Source organism: Bombus terrestris, chromosome 17 (assembly GCF_910591885.1).
Source record: "Bombus terrestris chromosome 17, iyBomTerr1.2, whole genome shotgun sequence".
In the NCBI taxonomy this organism is placed as follows: Eukaryota; Metazoa; Arthropoda; class Insecta; order Hymenoptera; family Apidae; genus Bombus; species Bombus terrestris.
The window spans coordinates 3,577,694-3,593,394 of record NC_063285.1 but is presented as its reverse complement, the minus strand read 5'-3'; the positions used below and the strand labels follow the sequence as shown (position 1 = coordinate 3,593,394).

The window sequence follows — 15,701 nt, the reverse complement described above, 5'->3', positions numbered from 1 at the left end:
TTTATTATTTCTTTATTAAAATTTCATAAATCAACAATTTCACATATCGTTTTTTTTTTATTTTTTTTATAACTCGCGAAGCCAATTTTATTTACTAAATATTGTAATAATGATAATAATGCACACGGTGAGCAAGCTAAATTATACAGTTGTATGTACAAAGAAAATTTAAAAGAAAAGTTTTTAGTATTTATATGAACAAAATGATGAGTCAATAATCGTAGCTTTTGTATAAATCATTATTCGCTGTCATAAATAAAATGTGTACAATTATCATGGTTAGAGGAAATATAAGAAATTTTTTGACTATACAGTAGTACTACGTTTATCCAAACGACTCGAGAAACAAGATCATTTGGATAATAAAAGTTCACTCGCTACCTTTAACAGCTACTCTTATTATAGTAGGATAGTGGATACCGGAAGGTAGTGACTCTACCTCTCCATATGATTACTTATGCCTTGAAAACTATTTAACTCTTATTACTATTTATTTGTATAATGGCTGCGTGATATTCGTTTTATATCAGTTACTACAAAATAAATGAATAAATAAAATTTCAAATAAATGAAGAGGGTAATGAAGTCGATTTATAATGCTCAGGTCTGCCACGATATCTTAGCTTGGTGCTTTTGCTTGGAGTGAAGTTTTGGCTTGACTTTCAACGAGCTCTTATCGAATTTTTAATAGAACACTGGATAAGTAATGATGCTGCACTATACATAAGAAATAAAATTATTCATATAAATTGTAATAAATGCTATGAATATGAAGCTAATGCAGAACAAGTAGTGAAAACAATAAATTATAATTTAATAAATTTATATATGCTTGTGGTTTCCCTTCATATCAAGTTGAAATGAAGCAGCAAATTTGAAACGTGCAGTATATATCTAACGTTTAGAGTAATACTCATTAAAAATATCCTCAAACAAACCAGATGGGAAACTAAAGCATATACGCAAAAGCATAAAAAATTGGCTAGAAACTGTAACATTTCTAGTTTTAGATTGTTGTGCAAAAAACTTCGACCTCAGACCCACAGAAAATCTATGGGAATTATTAAAAAGACGAATGTGTGATTCGTATGTTCCATCGCTATCATCGGTCACTCATTGAATTGCATAATAGAATTAATAGAAGCAATGCGAGCGAAAATGAGGAAGAACAAGAGGACTAAAGTGGTAGGATGCAGAATACTGGGAAAAGAAAAGGCACTGACAACATGTCTTGGGAAGGCTAAAAAAGTAAAACAAGTATGACATAAGAAGAGTATAAAAGTATAAAGAGCAGAAAAAGAAGAGTATAAAATATTATGCAAAGAAAAGAAGAACAAAGAAAAACAAAGGCAGAAATATGGGCATATGTTAATAAGAAGAGAAAGAAGAAAAGCAAGACAAGTGCTCATATAAAGATGGAAGAGTGGAAATAACATTTCAATGACCTATTATAAGATAAACAAGGGATATGCAGGAGAATTAGAAGAAAGGGAAATGGAGGATTAAATAGGAAGAATAAACAAGAGGAAAGCAGTAAGCAGAGACAAGATAAAAATGAAGCATGAATATATGGTGCAGGAGAAGCCAGAAGGAAACTAAAAGAAATAGTAAGAACGATCTGGAATGAAGAAGACCTCTCAAGAGATTGGAGAAAGTGAGAAATAACAACCATAAATAAAAATGGTAGTAAACATGAAGTATATAACTACAGAGGGTTATTACTATTGAACACTGCGTATAAGGTTTATGCAATGATGTTAGAAGAAAAACTAATGAAAAAAGCAGAGAGGTAGAAAATACTCTCAGAAACACAACCAAGATTCAGAATAGGTCGATGCATGATAGATAACATATGTATATATTAAAATGTATATGTAAATTCTATAGAATTTAAATTACTTGCCAACTGACATTTTTACTTTTGCTTTGTTTTATTGGCAGTCATTTTGATGAATAGATTAGATCACGAGAGAAGAATGGTAATTTAGGACTTGGAAAATCGATTATTGATTTTCCAGAATCGATCGTCTGATTTACCCTAAGGATTTACGTTATTACAAATCGATTTTCACTACGCCATGCCGTTGAAGATTATTCTCCGTATCACCATAAACGAAAACACAAAAGGTGAAAGAATAGAATGTGTAGAATCTATAAGAAAACCAAAAGATGAAGTGAATTATGTTTTTTCCGCTGGAATATCAATCAAGAAGTTATCATCCTAGATTATTCAATTCATCAATTGTTAAGAACGCCTCAAAAAGTGTAACCAAGGTAGGCCAATATAGAAATATATCACACTCACGATGGATGATGAGACTGCGACGTCATACATTGATACGAACTTAAACTTTATATTTCAAAATACTTACTTAGAAGAATCAGAAATCATCTCAAAAAAGGAAAATAAAGACTGAAAGTAAATCTAGTTTTGACATGGAAAGACTTTTGGAAATTCTATAAAAACTAGATAATTATAAAAGAGAAGGAACGTACTTCGCTTTAAAGCAATTTCATGGGACTCAAAAAGCCACAGATTGGATGTTAAACTATGAAACAGAGTGGGAAAAATTCAAGATCCAAATTATGAGTAGAAAATCAAGTGCTTAAAGATGTATTTGGAGAAAATAGCACTGGAGTGGTATCAAACAAATCTGTTGAAGAACAAAGAATATAATTGGGAAGATTGGAGGACTTCATTTTTCAAAGTTTTCAGCAATAAAGTTTGGTCTTCATCACGATACGTGTATAATTTCAAATATATTTCAGGTTCGTTCGTTGATTACGCTAAAAAAAAGAACGCTTAATATTTGAAAAAGAGAGGAAGACTATTGAAAACACAAGAATTGGTTTGATTGTTATGAGATTATCTATTCACATTAAGGATAGAATCGATAAAGAAACGATACTCAACAGATGATTTGATAAAAATTTTGGGACAGTATGAAGATAATTATCACAAAAAAATTCAATAACGAAGTTCAGATGAAAGGAAAAGAAATGCAGGAGATGAAGGTATGTCTTGATAGAAATTAAAATCTATCATTCGCGAAACTAGCTTTTGTGAATCACTGAATTTTCCTGGCCGATTCCATCCGGTAGAATTATGCAGGAACATGAACAAGAATGTTCAGAAGAATTTCAAACAGGTAAATTCACTTGAGATATTTGCATCCGAAAACAAGAAGTCAATAAGATTGGATGAGAATGAAAAAACTAAAAACCCTGGAGAAGTATATAAACCATTGATAAAACACCGAGTTAGAATCAATGATCAGAAAGATGTTAAAGGTGTTTATGACACTGGAGTCAATGCAAGTTCTATTAACCAAAAGATTGTTGATCAAATAAAAGCAGATCTAACCGAACATAAGAGTATTTTCAAAACTCAGTGGCAATGACTCACGAGTGTCCGGGCGAAACCGCGAATGAAGATAAATAAAATAGAAGAAATAATGGATGTTTTTGTGGTACGCAACGATAAGTTCACATACCACCTTGTCCTAGGGTTGGACGCCATAAAAAGTTCAAATTAATACAAGATAAGGATTTGAGAATTGCTCAAAAAGTTAAAAAAAATTGTTATAGAAAGATAGATCACAAAGAAGAAGAAATAATATCCGGGAAAAATAAAGAAAGAAAGAATGATCAGATGAGAAGAGAGATAAACTTCATTGAGTACATGGAGAATGATAAATTTGTTGACAACCTTGAACATTTAAACAGACCAGAGAAAAAAGAAGTGCTTTGTCTTATAGAGAAATACAGAGAGGTATTCGTTGTAGCGGCACGTGATTTAGAGGACAAATCAAATCATGTTATTGTTCTGTGCCGGAGCATCAAGACCGTTAGAATACAAGTAACGTAAACTCCGGGCAGAACAATGTCGCCGCTACAGGCAACCGTCGGGTCAAGACAAATTCAAATTTTTCGACTCTCCTCCGACCAGTATAAATAAACAGACACGTTCGCGGGCGAGCAGAATATAGTACAGCATCGAGCGAATGTACACAGAAATCATCAGCACTAACGGGTATCTCCGCAATACTTGTATATTGTGTACGTAGAGCTATTTAAGGAGCAGAAATACATATAACAAGCTGTGACAGCAATAACTGCTTTCATCATTTCGCACTATCCTTAACGTGTTAAACCTCTACATTGGTGACCCTGACGTGATCGTCGTGACAGGCGTGATCGTCGTGATAGGCGTGATCGACGTGATATAAGTGAAAGAGGTGACTGTGATAGTGCCGCTGATAAACCAATCACTTTTTTTTGTGTGTGTGCCTAAGCATGACGAGCAATCCCGCCATTGCAGCCCATCCGCTGGTCCGCGTGCCTCCGGTAATGCCTGAGAACATGAGACTCTGGTTCAGCATACTGGAAGAGCAAATGAAGGCAGTGGATATAACAGACGATCGGGCGAAATGTAGAGCCCTCGTCGGCTGCCACGAGCCGCAATACCTAGAGCAAATCGGGGATGTGTATTTGTCCCTACCAGCCGTCGGGCGGTAGGCCGACAAGCCTCAAGGCCGAACTAACGCGCGCCCTTGAGGAATCGAATGACGAGAAATTCAGAAGGTTGATGGAAAAGGAAGAGATCGGCGACAGGAAACCTTCGAAATTTTATCATGATTTCAAAAGACTTGCCGGTCCTCTTGCGTCAGCCAAGTTTATCCTCACTCTGTGGAAGAATCGCCTACCAACGCGGATCAGGTGCTTTCTGGCTGGAGTCGACGGCGACGACGTAGCTAGGATGTTGCGGATAGCTGACGAGGTACACGAGGATCTCAGAGGGCGACCGGCACGCACCTCGTTTGGCGACCGTTGTCGAGCAGCCGGCACAACCCGAGACAACAAGCGAACCCTGACTTTCCATCGTCAACGCCCTGAGCGAACAAATATCTCAACTGCGAGCAGAAATGCGCACGTCGAAGCGCGAGCTTCGTCCTAGGCTGCGACCCGAAGCGGGAAGGCGTAACCGGCCGAGATCAAGAGAAAGACCGAGAGAGAGATCGGGAAACCCCGACTTCTGCTACTACCATCGAACGTTCGGAGACCGGGCGTACAAGTGCCAGTCTCCGTGCAAATGGATGCAGGGAAACGGGGCCCGCCGTCCGTAAAAGCGGCAGACGACGACGGCATGGGCTCCCGCCGCATTTTTGTCACCGACAAGGCGACGCTGACGTCCTTCCTCGTGGACACTGGGGCCGACATAAGCGTCTATTCCCGCAGCAAAATACACCCACCAACCAACGAACAGATGCGAATACGAACTGTTCGCGGCCAATGGGACGCGAATCCCGACGTACGGCACCATCGCCGTCACCCTCAACCTGTCCCTCAGAAGGGCATTCACATGGCGATTTGTGATAGCCAACGTCCAATCACCCATCATCGGTGTGGACTTTTTGAGCCACTATGGGTTGCTCGTGGACCCGCGAAACAAACGTCTCATCGACACGAGGACTCAATTGACAGCAAGGGGATACACCGGCACGACGGATGGAGCGTCCGTAAGAAATATAGTCGGTGAATCAGTGTATCATCGACTTTTGATGGAGTTTCCCGACCTAACTCGTCCATCTATTTTCGGGCGAGAGAAGATACGTCACGGGGTAGTACACCACATCGAAACCACACCTGGCTCACCAGTCTACAGTAAACCCCGTCGCCTGGCCCCCGATCGCCTCAAAGAAGTCAAGATGGAAGGAGCATACGACTGCCGGCGGAATTTTTTTTACCAACAAGACAGCAGGCTACAGCGGAATACGCGAACCGGCTTAAAAAACGAATGGAAAAGGTCAGGCGGCAACCGGGTACGCGTCATGGCGAAAGGAAAATTTTCATTTTCAAAGAATTGGATTCCTCGCCTTACGTTTTCTTACGCCACGACGCGACGGGTGGCCCTTTACAGCCTCAATTCGATGGACCCTTCAAAGTTATAAAAAGGGACAAAAAAACTACGTTATAAAAATAAACAATCGCGACGAGCAGTTTCCATCGACCGTCTAAAACTCGCGTTCATTGTTCCGGATGATTTAGAAGATAGAGGCGTCGAATCTCGTAACATATTGATCTCCGTAGATCAAACGAACAGCCGCGATGGAAACGGCACAAACAACAACGATCAAACCAGGGAAGAAAACACCAGGGACAGGTATGTTACGAGATCCGGACAAAGAGTCCGTTTTCCCGACTAGTATCAGGCAGAGTTTGGATAACAAAAAAACCCGCAAATTATCAGACACAGGATATATCCGCAACTTTTAAAATAACGACGACGAGGAGATACTCGGCCTAACTTAATAAAAACGCTAGCACTGGTAGGGGGGTAATGTAGCGGCACATGATTTAGAGGACAAATCAAATCATGTTATTGTTCTGTCCCGGAGCATCAAGACCGTTAGAATACAAGCAACGTAAACTCCGGGCAGAACAATGTCGCCGCTACAGGCAACCGTCGGGTCAGAACAAATTCAAATGTTTCGACTCTCCTCCGACCAGTATAAATAAACAGAATATAGTACAGCATCGAGCGAATATACACAGAAATCATCAGCATTAACGGGTATCTCCGCAATACTTGTATATTGTGTACGTAGGATTATTTAAGGATCAGAAATTCATATAACAAGCTGTGACAGCAATAACTGCTTTTATCATTTCGCACTATCCTTAACCTGTTAAACCTCTACACGTCAAACACAAATTTGACGTGAGAACTGTGAAACTCCATATATAAAAAAGACCATATAGGTGTTCGATTCCAGATCTATTGTAAATATTCTTAGAATGAACAGATTGTAAGTTTTTTGCATAAATTACATTGATGGCATCTTGGTTTTTTCTGAAACATTCGACCAGTATATCGGGCATATAGAGCTGTTGATGAGGGCTATTAAGAAATAAGGCTTTCACTTGAAACTGGCCAAATGTAATTTTGCAAAAAATTCAGTGAAATATGTTCGTCACATCATCGAAAATGGCGGTGTGCGACCAGGAAAAGATAACCTCAGAGCAATACGCGTATTTGAACGTCCAAAGAACAAAAGAAATGTAAGACAATTGATAGGAAAAATTAATTTTTATTATAGGTACGTAGAAGATGCTTACAAACTCTTGGGATCACTTCATTACTTACTGAGGAAAAATGTGGAATTTAGCTGGACTGAGAAATGTGGGAAGTCATTCCAAAAGCTTAAGAAATATCTCTAAGTTCGATTCTATCAATATATGATCAAAATCAAGAAATATTCATTTATACAGATACAAGTGGGGATCGGTTTAGGAGCTGTTTTGAAGCAACCCCGAGACAACGGAATATTACAGCCTATTGCTTACTTCTCAAGAAAATTGAAACTGACAGAATCGAAGAAGAAAGCGTTCCATCTCGAATGTCTTGTTATTAAAGAAGCGATTCTGTATTGGCAACATTGTTTAATCGGCAGAAACTTTACCGTTTTATCATTTTCATTGATTATTTTTGAAGCGTTACTGTTTATGATAATAAATAATTATTTACACAAAAGCTGAAAATATGGATTCACTTGAGCTGTGACTCAGCTTAGTTCTTTAGTGCATGTTATACTTACCGTCATAGCGCAAAATTGGTTTTCGAAATTCAAAAAATGCAAAAAATGCCATTCTTATTAAGTAATTACCGAAGAATCGAAATAAAATATCTTTGTTCTGGAATTATTCCACATGATTTAAAAAAGAAAACGTTTCTCTAGGACCAATTGGCTCTAAGATCAATCTAAAAAAGAATCGTCAATACTAAACAATTAAACAATAAAAGATGAAACATGTGCCATTTTAAAGTTTATTACTTGTATTATATGTGGATTGTTTTTCGTACTGATTGGATAGAAGAACGTTTGCAGAGTTGTTTGGAGTGTACAGTCCCGAGAACTTCAGCGTTGCGGGTGTCACATAGAAGACACAGAAAATCGCGAAATTAATAGATCACCGGTTGTCTCCTCACGTCGTAGTTCGAACTTTTCGCAAGTAAGGTAATAATTTCGGACTTTAGATATGATAGTAAAATTTATTATATGAATCCAACAGAGTAACGGTTCAGAGTGTTATAATAAAAGCGTATTAAGTGCTGAATTTGGGAAGGTTTATATACTAAGGTTTGATTCCTCTGAAGGAGTTATCGTCGGGTGCCTAACAGACGTAGCTGTCCTGTTACTGTCTGGTTATTGTTTCGATGACTGTGGTATGCAGGATGTTTTGTCAGCCGTGGTTATCCTATTACTATCTATCTATTACTATACTATCCTATATGCTATATATTCAACATGCTTCTTTACATTTATATTTGTTACAATAGTAATGTATTGTAGTGTCGTGTACTATTATGATTAGTTTATTTATTATAAATGGATTAAACAGATGCTGATTAAATAGGAAACGATGGTTGTTCAACGTGAACTAATAACAACAACGTATTATAATTAAGACAACTAGATAATTAATTAGCAATTCTCCTTACCACGGATTCAACTCTCTCTCTCTCTCTCTCTCTCTCTCTCTTTATTTTGTTTAAATTTCAAACTATATATATTTATATATAAATTTTTATATAATATAAATATTTATATTAAAATTATAATTTATTTATATTTATAATTAATAATTATATGTTAATATATACTTATATATACGATAATTCATTTTTTCCAAAAAATAATGCATTTTTTCACAAAAATATTACATTTCTTACAAAAATATTATATTAAAAAAAAAAATATTAAATATTTTTATAAAATATTATATTATATCATATTATATTATTATTATATAATACAATATAATATAATATATAATATATATATATATTTAATATTTTTAACTTAAATAATAATAATAATAATAATATTTATATAAATAAACATAATAAATTAAATTTAAATCAATATATTTATACTCTATAATAAATTTAAAAATTTTTTATTTGAAATTGAACTAATATTAATCTAATTCTTTAAATAAATTATAAACGATAATAACATATTTCTAAAATTTTTTATTTTTAATAAATATTCATATTAATAAATTTATATACTTTTAATAATTTTTTAAATTTTATTATTAAATCAAAAAATAATTAATATATTTTTTAATAAACTATAAAAATTTTTAAAAATTTAAAATTATTAAAGAATATTTAAATCAACATTTATATAATAAGCTAAGTTTAAGCCTACAGTCCCTATAGCTCTCACCGTTCCTACATCTCTAAGAGTTCCATCATCTTTCGCGGTGCCTAGAGTTCCTACAGTCCCTATAACTATCGCCGTTCCTATATCTCTCAGAGTTTCCTACAACTCTCAAGGTGCCTACACGGGCTAGAGTCTCCTACGGCTCTCGCAGTATCCAGAAGTCTGACAGCTCCTATAGCTCTCAAGGGCCTAGAGCTCCTAAAGCTCTCCTTCTCTCATCTAAGAACAATCCTTCTCTTCCTTATCTGTATCAACCCTTTGAGTGCTAAATACTCGCGGCCTATGCCGTCCGTACGGACGGCGCGCGTCTAGCACTGACGATCGCTGTGGACGGAATACTTTTTCGTTAGAGTGAACTCTGTTGATTGACTATTCAAAGCGCAAATCGTAATAAGTTATAGTAATCCTTTTGCACGAGATTAAATGATTCAAGAGCATTATTTTTTAGTTATTTTTAATTGTTTATTATAAACATTGAAATTTACAGTTAACTAGAATTTGGGTAATAAACTAGAAAACAATAAACTAGAAAACTAAATTTAGTAAATATAACACAAGTTAATAATTTAGTTGTGTGTGAAAAATTCAGTGCTTGAGAAAACTAAAAAAACCAGATGTAGAGTTTTCTTACAAGTGGTGACCACTTCAACAATAACGAGGCACTATTGGCATTTGTTTACTGCCGTAAGGAATGCATTTATATTTATTTCACACAAACGTAATAGTATTACTTCTGCGTAGGTGTTCGGAAAAATTGAAAAACCCATACATGCGTCCTTAGTCCATGCCGGGCACTTACAGAAAACGCATATATATATATGTCCTCAGTCCACACCGATAAATAAATAAAATTTATAGTTATTTTAAAAATATTTAAATCAACATTTATATAATAAGCTAAGTTTAAGCTAATAGGCTCATGCCCTATCGATAAATTTTTTAAATTTTTATATAAAACCATATTTCTTTCGAATAAATCAAAATAAATAAATAAATAAATATTTTTTAAATAAAGTATAACATAAACAATAATATTTTTTAGAATTTATAGTTATTTTAAAAATTTTATTATCAACATTTATATAATAAATTAAATATAAATTAATAAATCTATATTCTATTAATAAATTTTTTAAATTTTTATATATGTATATATAATTAATTATATATTAATATATATGTGGTATCTAAATGGGTCTTAGAGGAAAGGACAAGTAATGATGTTTTGATTTAATAAATAATATTCGAAGCAACGAAATGATTACAATGCTGTCGTACGTCTTATTTTCATACGCGGCTTTCGACTTCCTGATTCACACTCTCCGGCTTCTACGCTCGCTCGCTCTCGCTTCTCAACTCACACTGCACACCTATTCTATTTATTAAATTTATATTTAGATCAGAAATTTTTCCAAACTGAATAAAACTAAATAAATAAATTGAATATATAAATCTAAATAAACAATAAAAAAATAAAAATATAAATAAATATTTGCATCATCTAATTAATCTTATTAATAAAAAAATTTCACTTACTATATTTAAAGAAATTGGAGCACCTGAATTATAAATACATATTATAAATCACATTATTGATATTGAAGGTATTAAATTAATTAATTCTTTATTGATAAAAATATTTCGTCTATTAGTTTGTCTATAAATTATGTTAACTAAATAAAATAAACCAGAAGAAACTAACCCATGAGAAATCATTATTAATAAACCACCTAATAAACCAACCTTTAAACCCCTTAATATTCCTATAGATATAATTCCTATATGAATTACCGAAGATATAGCAATAATCAATTTTATATCAAATTGAAACAAACACATTCTTAAAATTAATATTCCAAATAAATTAATTATTATTAAATAATAAGATAAATTAATAAATTTATTTTTAAAAATTAAAATTAAACGTAATATTCCATATCTCTCTAATTTTAATATAACTGAAGCCAAAATTATTGATCTAAAAAATGAAGCTTCTACATGAGCTTTAATTAATTACCCATGAAATATATATATTGGAATTTTAACTAAAAAGGATATTAATAAATAAATAAAATTAAAATAATCAAATTTAAATTCTTTAATTTCTAATAAAAAAAAAAATCATTCTAGACTGGTGTCACGTAAACTTGTGACTTAGATTATAAAAAAAGAAGGTTGAGCCGTAGCCCAGCTCTTAACATTCTGTTATCAAACTTTATTATAAATTCAATGATTACAATAGTTTTACATGAGTAGTATAATATTCTGAATCAGAGAAATCTGAACAAGAACTGCCTGAGCTTGCTGAAGATTCGGCTTATATATGTTTTAGTTTGGGTATGTTGAGGGGCTCGGTGTAGGTTATGATGATGATGAAGTGGTGCCGTGTGCGAAAGAGTCCGAAGGTAGGGGAAAAAGTCTTATCTCTGACGTAGTTTAAGGTGTGGTCGATGTCACACACGCGTTTCAGCACTCTTCTTGTAGCACCACCTTTTTTACCACCATGCGTACGGAACACTTGCATTTTTCTGTTTTACAAAACGCTGCGCATGCACATACTCTCACAATAACTCATATTCATATGTATGTAAATACTACGCGGATAATCCAGTGTAGCACACAAAATTACGTATATCTCAATAGATAGTAAAATTTAATGTACCAATACAATAGAGTAACGGTTCAGAGTGTTATAACAGAGTGTCGATGAGGAATCTGTCTCTTTCTCTGTTTCTTCGTTGCAATACGATTGACAATAATCTTCAGGTAGTGGTGCAGTTGACTCTAGGTACGTTTTCTCCGGATTCTTCGTTGTTTGGTTTGGGACCTTTCCTTGGTTGGCGAATAGAAAATTTTTTTTCTAGAGCAGCAGATTTCGGCTACGTGTCCGATTCGTTGACACTTGGAACATTTATTTTCATGCGGTCACCTGATGGTTGGTTAGATGACTGAGTAAAAGTTCGTGATCGTGGATCGGTAGCATTTCGTTTCGATACTGGCGTAGTGCTGTTAGATTGGTTCTTTCGGCGGTTGGTAACACGATTTACTTCTCGTAACCATTGTCCTCTGTCGGCTGCTAGTCGTTGGGCGAGGTTCAGGTTTCTCGGATCGCTAGCTATTACCATATGTTCTATTTCGTATCGTAAATTGAGCAAATGTGTCTTAAGTGTTTCGCATTCTTCAATATCCATAGCTACGCGTCGTGCGGTTTTCGTTTTAAACCGCGTAATTTAATTCATTGAGCTGTTGTCGGAATCTGGAGTTGAAAGATTATACGCTTTCTGTTGCTCCTTGCTTTAAATTTTTCAATTTGTCCCAGCAGTTACTAATAGTGGTTGGTGCTGATACGTGTTGTCTTAAACACGAATATAAGTCTCCAAGCGAGTTAATATTCAGGTATCGTATTTTTTTCCGCTTTTTTTTCGTCGGTTATACTTTCGATGAGTATAAGGTCAAATAGTAGCTCTCTATCACTTGCACACTTTGTCATGGCTCTTACTTTCGGATTGATAGGATAAAGTCTTCCACAATTACGTCGTCTTGACCCCGTACTGTTTCAACAGTACGTATGACCTCTTCTGCTTGGACGCCTTGTTCTTCGTCGTAGCTGTTTCTTGGTCCAATTGTGACGTGACTAGTTTTACTTCGTAATCTTTGTAAAGCGTCTGATCCGTCAGTTTCGTCATCTGTTACGTTATCGGTAGCGGTTTCTAAAATGGATGGTCATCTGTGACTGGTCGGTTCCGGTGTCGTATTTCAATTCTATGGTTTTTGCAAGATTACTATTTCTTTGGAGCAGTTTCTATCGCTAGTTTCTGTAAATTGTTTCATACTTTCAATGATTTCATCGGTACTATTTCTAAAGCTTCTATACTCGTGAGTTAGGCTTTGAAATTGTTCAATCAAAGTAGCAATTAGTTCGCTTTGCTTTTCGGTACTTTTGTCAGTTGGATTCATGTTGAGAGGCATGACACTTTTAGCAGAAGAAGAATCGCTACCTTCGGAACGTATTTCGGCTCTACTGTTTACATAGTGTGCGAAAGCCAATTTACTATTCTTTTGACCAAGTAGGTGTCCGTGCTCCTTCGCTATAGAATCCGTGGAGTTTCCGTTGAAGTTTCCTCTTGCAATTGCACATTATCTTGACAACTATAATATTTAGAAGAATGTATTTTTTTAAATTCGGGATTACTTAAAACGAAAATGATGTAATATCTGTTTCCCTTTTGAACGTTTTTTAAAGACGAAAGATAGGAACCAAATCTCTTGTGTCTTTTTCCATTTAACGATGTTATTAAAATTATTTTTATTGTTGCAAAATCATGTTATCTTGATTAATAAATTATTTCTATATAAAATATTGATCGTTAAACTTTGAAGTAAATTGAACTATATAAGAACATGATTTCAACACAACATGTGAATAAGAATAAAATAAATAAAAATAACAATTTTTACATATGCTGTAAGCTCAGTCCCAAGATATGAGTCAATGAGTAAAAAAGGATTCATTTTTACAATTATACTCTTAACACATTCGTCGTCCAGCGTGATTCGACTATGTTTCCTGCGGGGCCCAAATCCGACCGCCGATACGCAGAACGTAAATAGAGCGATAAGCGGGAATTTATTGTTTATCGCCTTCGATTCATTATAAAGAAAAGATTATTTAGTTTTGAAATGGAGAAAGCGATAAGCTTTCCAGCTAGAGTATTCCGAGGGATCTCATGGCAGATATCTCAGATCTTTCATTTAGTCGAGAAGCATACTTGTAAGACGTACATCAGTGATTTTTTCATCTTCAAAATGTTCAGCAAACAACGTGAAAATACATTTGAAAGTGAGAAGAGTAGCGACGACGAAATAGCGAATTTTAGAAGAAAAGTTATAAATAGAATTTCATCGAGTTCGGACTCGGATATTGAGGAAGCATTTGCAGGCGAAGACATCAAAGACATGTTGGAAGAACTTGCCATAGACGAAGAAGAGAAATTCAACTCTATTGATAATTCATTGAACAATATTCAATGGAATGAATTCGCTAACAGGCAACAGACGTTTGCGTTCACCGGAAAAAGCGGACTTCTGATGGATTTGCCGTTTGACATTAGCGCAAATAAGTGCTTTCGTTATTCGTTGATGAAAAAGTGCTAAGCCTTTTAGTTACAGAGACTAATAGATATGTAGAATAAAAATTACATCAACATGAAGTGATCGATCAAACTCGACATAAGAGATGGAAACCCACCACTTCCAAAGAAATTATAAAATTTATCGAACTAATGGTTTGGATGGGTCTAGTACAGACACCGCTTGTTACATAATGCAATCGTTTTGAATTGCTATTAGCAAAAAAGTTTTACCACTCATAAACATATTGATAGACAGTTACAAACAAATTTTTTCACCAGGCAATACTATAGTCAACGAGACAATGGTTCCTTGGAGGGGACGACTAACATTCCGGCAGTACATACCGACGAAATCACATAAGTATGGTATAAAACTATACAAACTGTGTTTCACCGAAGGTTACACATGGTCTGCAAAAGTATATTCTAGACGAGAAATCACCGGAAGTAAGCAAGTTAGCATGGCTGAAAACGTCTGCATTGAACTTGCAGATAAATTGCTAAATGAAGGACGAGCTTTGTCCGTCAACAACTTTTATACGAGCTATCAGTTAGCAGTGAAATTTTTAAATTTTAGGATGCATGTTGTTGGAACTGTACGGCACAAAAAAATATATGCCCAATGTATTTTCGAGCTATCGCGGGGAGACGCGGTCGTTAGAATACGCGTCAACGGGAGTCGTAAATTCCAGTTACGATTAGAATAATCGACACCACGAATAGTTCGATCCCCGTATTTCGGTTAGGATAACTCTAAGAGGTATAGGAACAGTCAGAGTTATAGGGATTGCAGGAACTCTAGGCACCGTGAGAGCTGAAGGAACTCTGAGAGATATAGGAACGGTGAGAGTTATAGGGACTGTAGGAACTCTAGGCACCGCGAAAGATGATGAAATTCTTAGAGATGTAGGAACGGTGAGAGCTATAGGGACTGTAGGAACTCTAGGCACCGCGAAAGATGATGAAATTCCTAGAGATGTAGGAACGGTGAGAGCTATAGGGATTGCAGGAACTCTAGGCACCGTGAGAGCTGAAGGAACTCTAAGAGATATAGGAACGGTGAGGGTTATAGGGACTGTAGGAACTCTAGGCACCGCGAAAGATGATGAAATTCTTAGAGATGTAGGAACGGTGAGAGCTATAGGGACTGTAGGAACTCTAGGCACCGCGAAAGATGATGGAACTCTTAGAGATGTAGGAACGGTGAGAGTTATAGGGATTGCAGGAACTCTAGTCACCGTGAGAGATGATGTAACTCTCAAGTTTATTCTGATGTGAATACGGAGGAAAGCTCGGTATGGGTGTGCCCAAATGGGGAGACGTTCGAAATGTTGGA

The 15,701-nt window shown here is 35.3% G+C and overlaps 1 protein-coding gene across 9 annotated transcripts in view; it reads left to right on the top strand.

The window, feature by feature from the left end:
* LOC100645275 (GDP-D-glucose phosphorylase 1) overlaps positions 1–15,701 on the top strand; it is a 69,696-nt gene that overhangs the window by 8,131 nt on the left and 45,864 nt on the right. Inside the window, exon 4 of one of the 9 annotated variants that reach the window (XM_048413586.1) lies at positions 7,273–8,471. The exons of the other annotated variants lie outside the window; for them this stretch is intronic. Coding sequence (XP_048269543.1) covers positions 7,273–7,539 — 267 coding nt within the window. The 3' untranslated portion in view covers positions 7,540–8,471. Of the gene's footprint in view, positions 1–7,272; positions 8,472–15,701 lie in introns of those variants that run through there. 9 annotated transcript variants of the gene reach the window in all.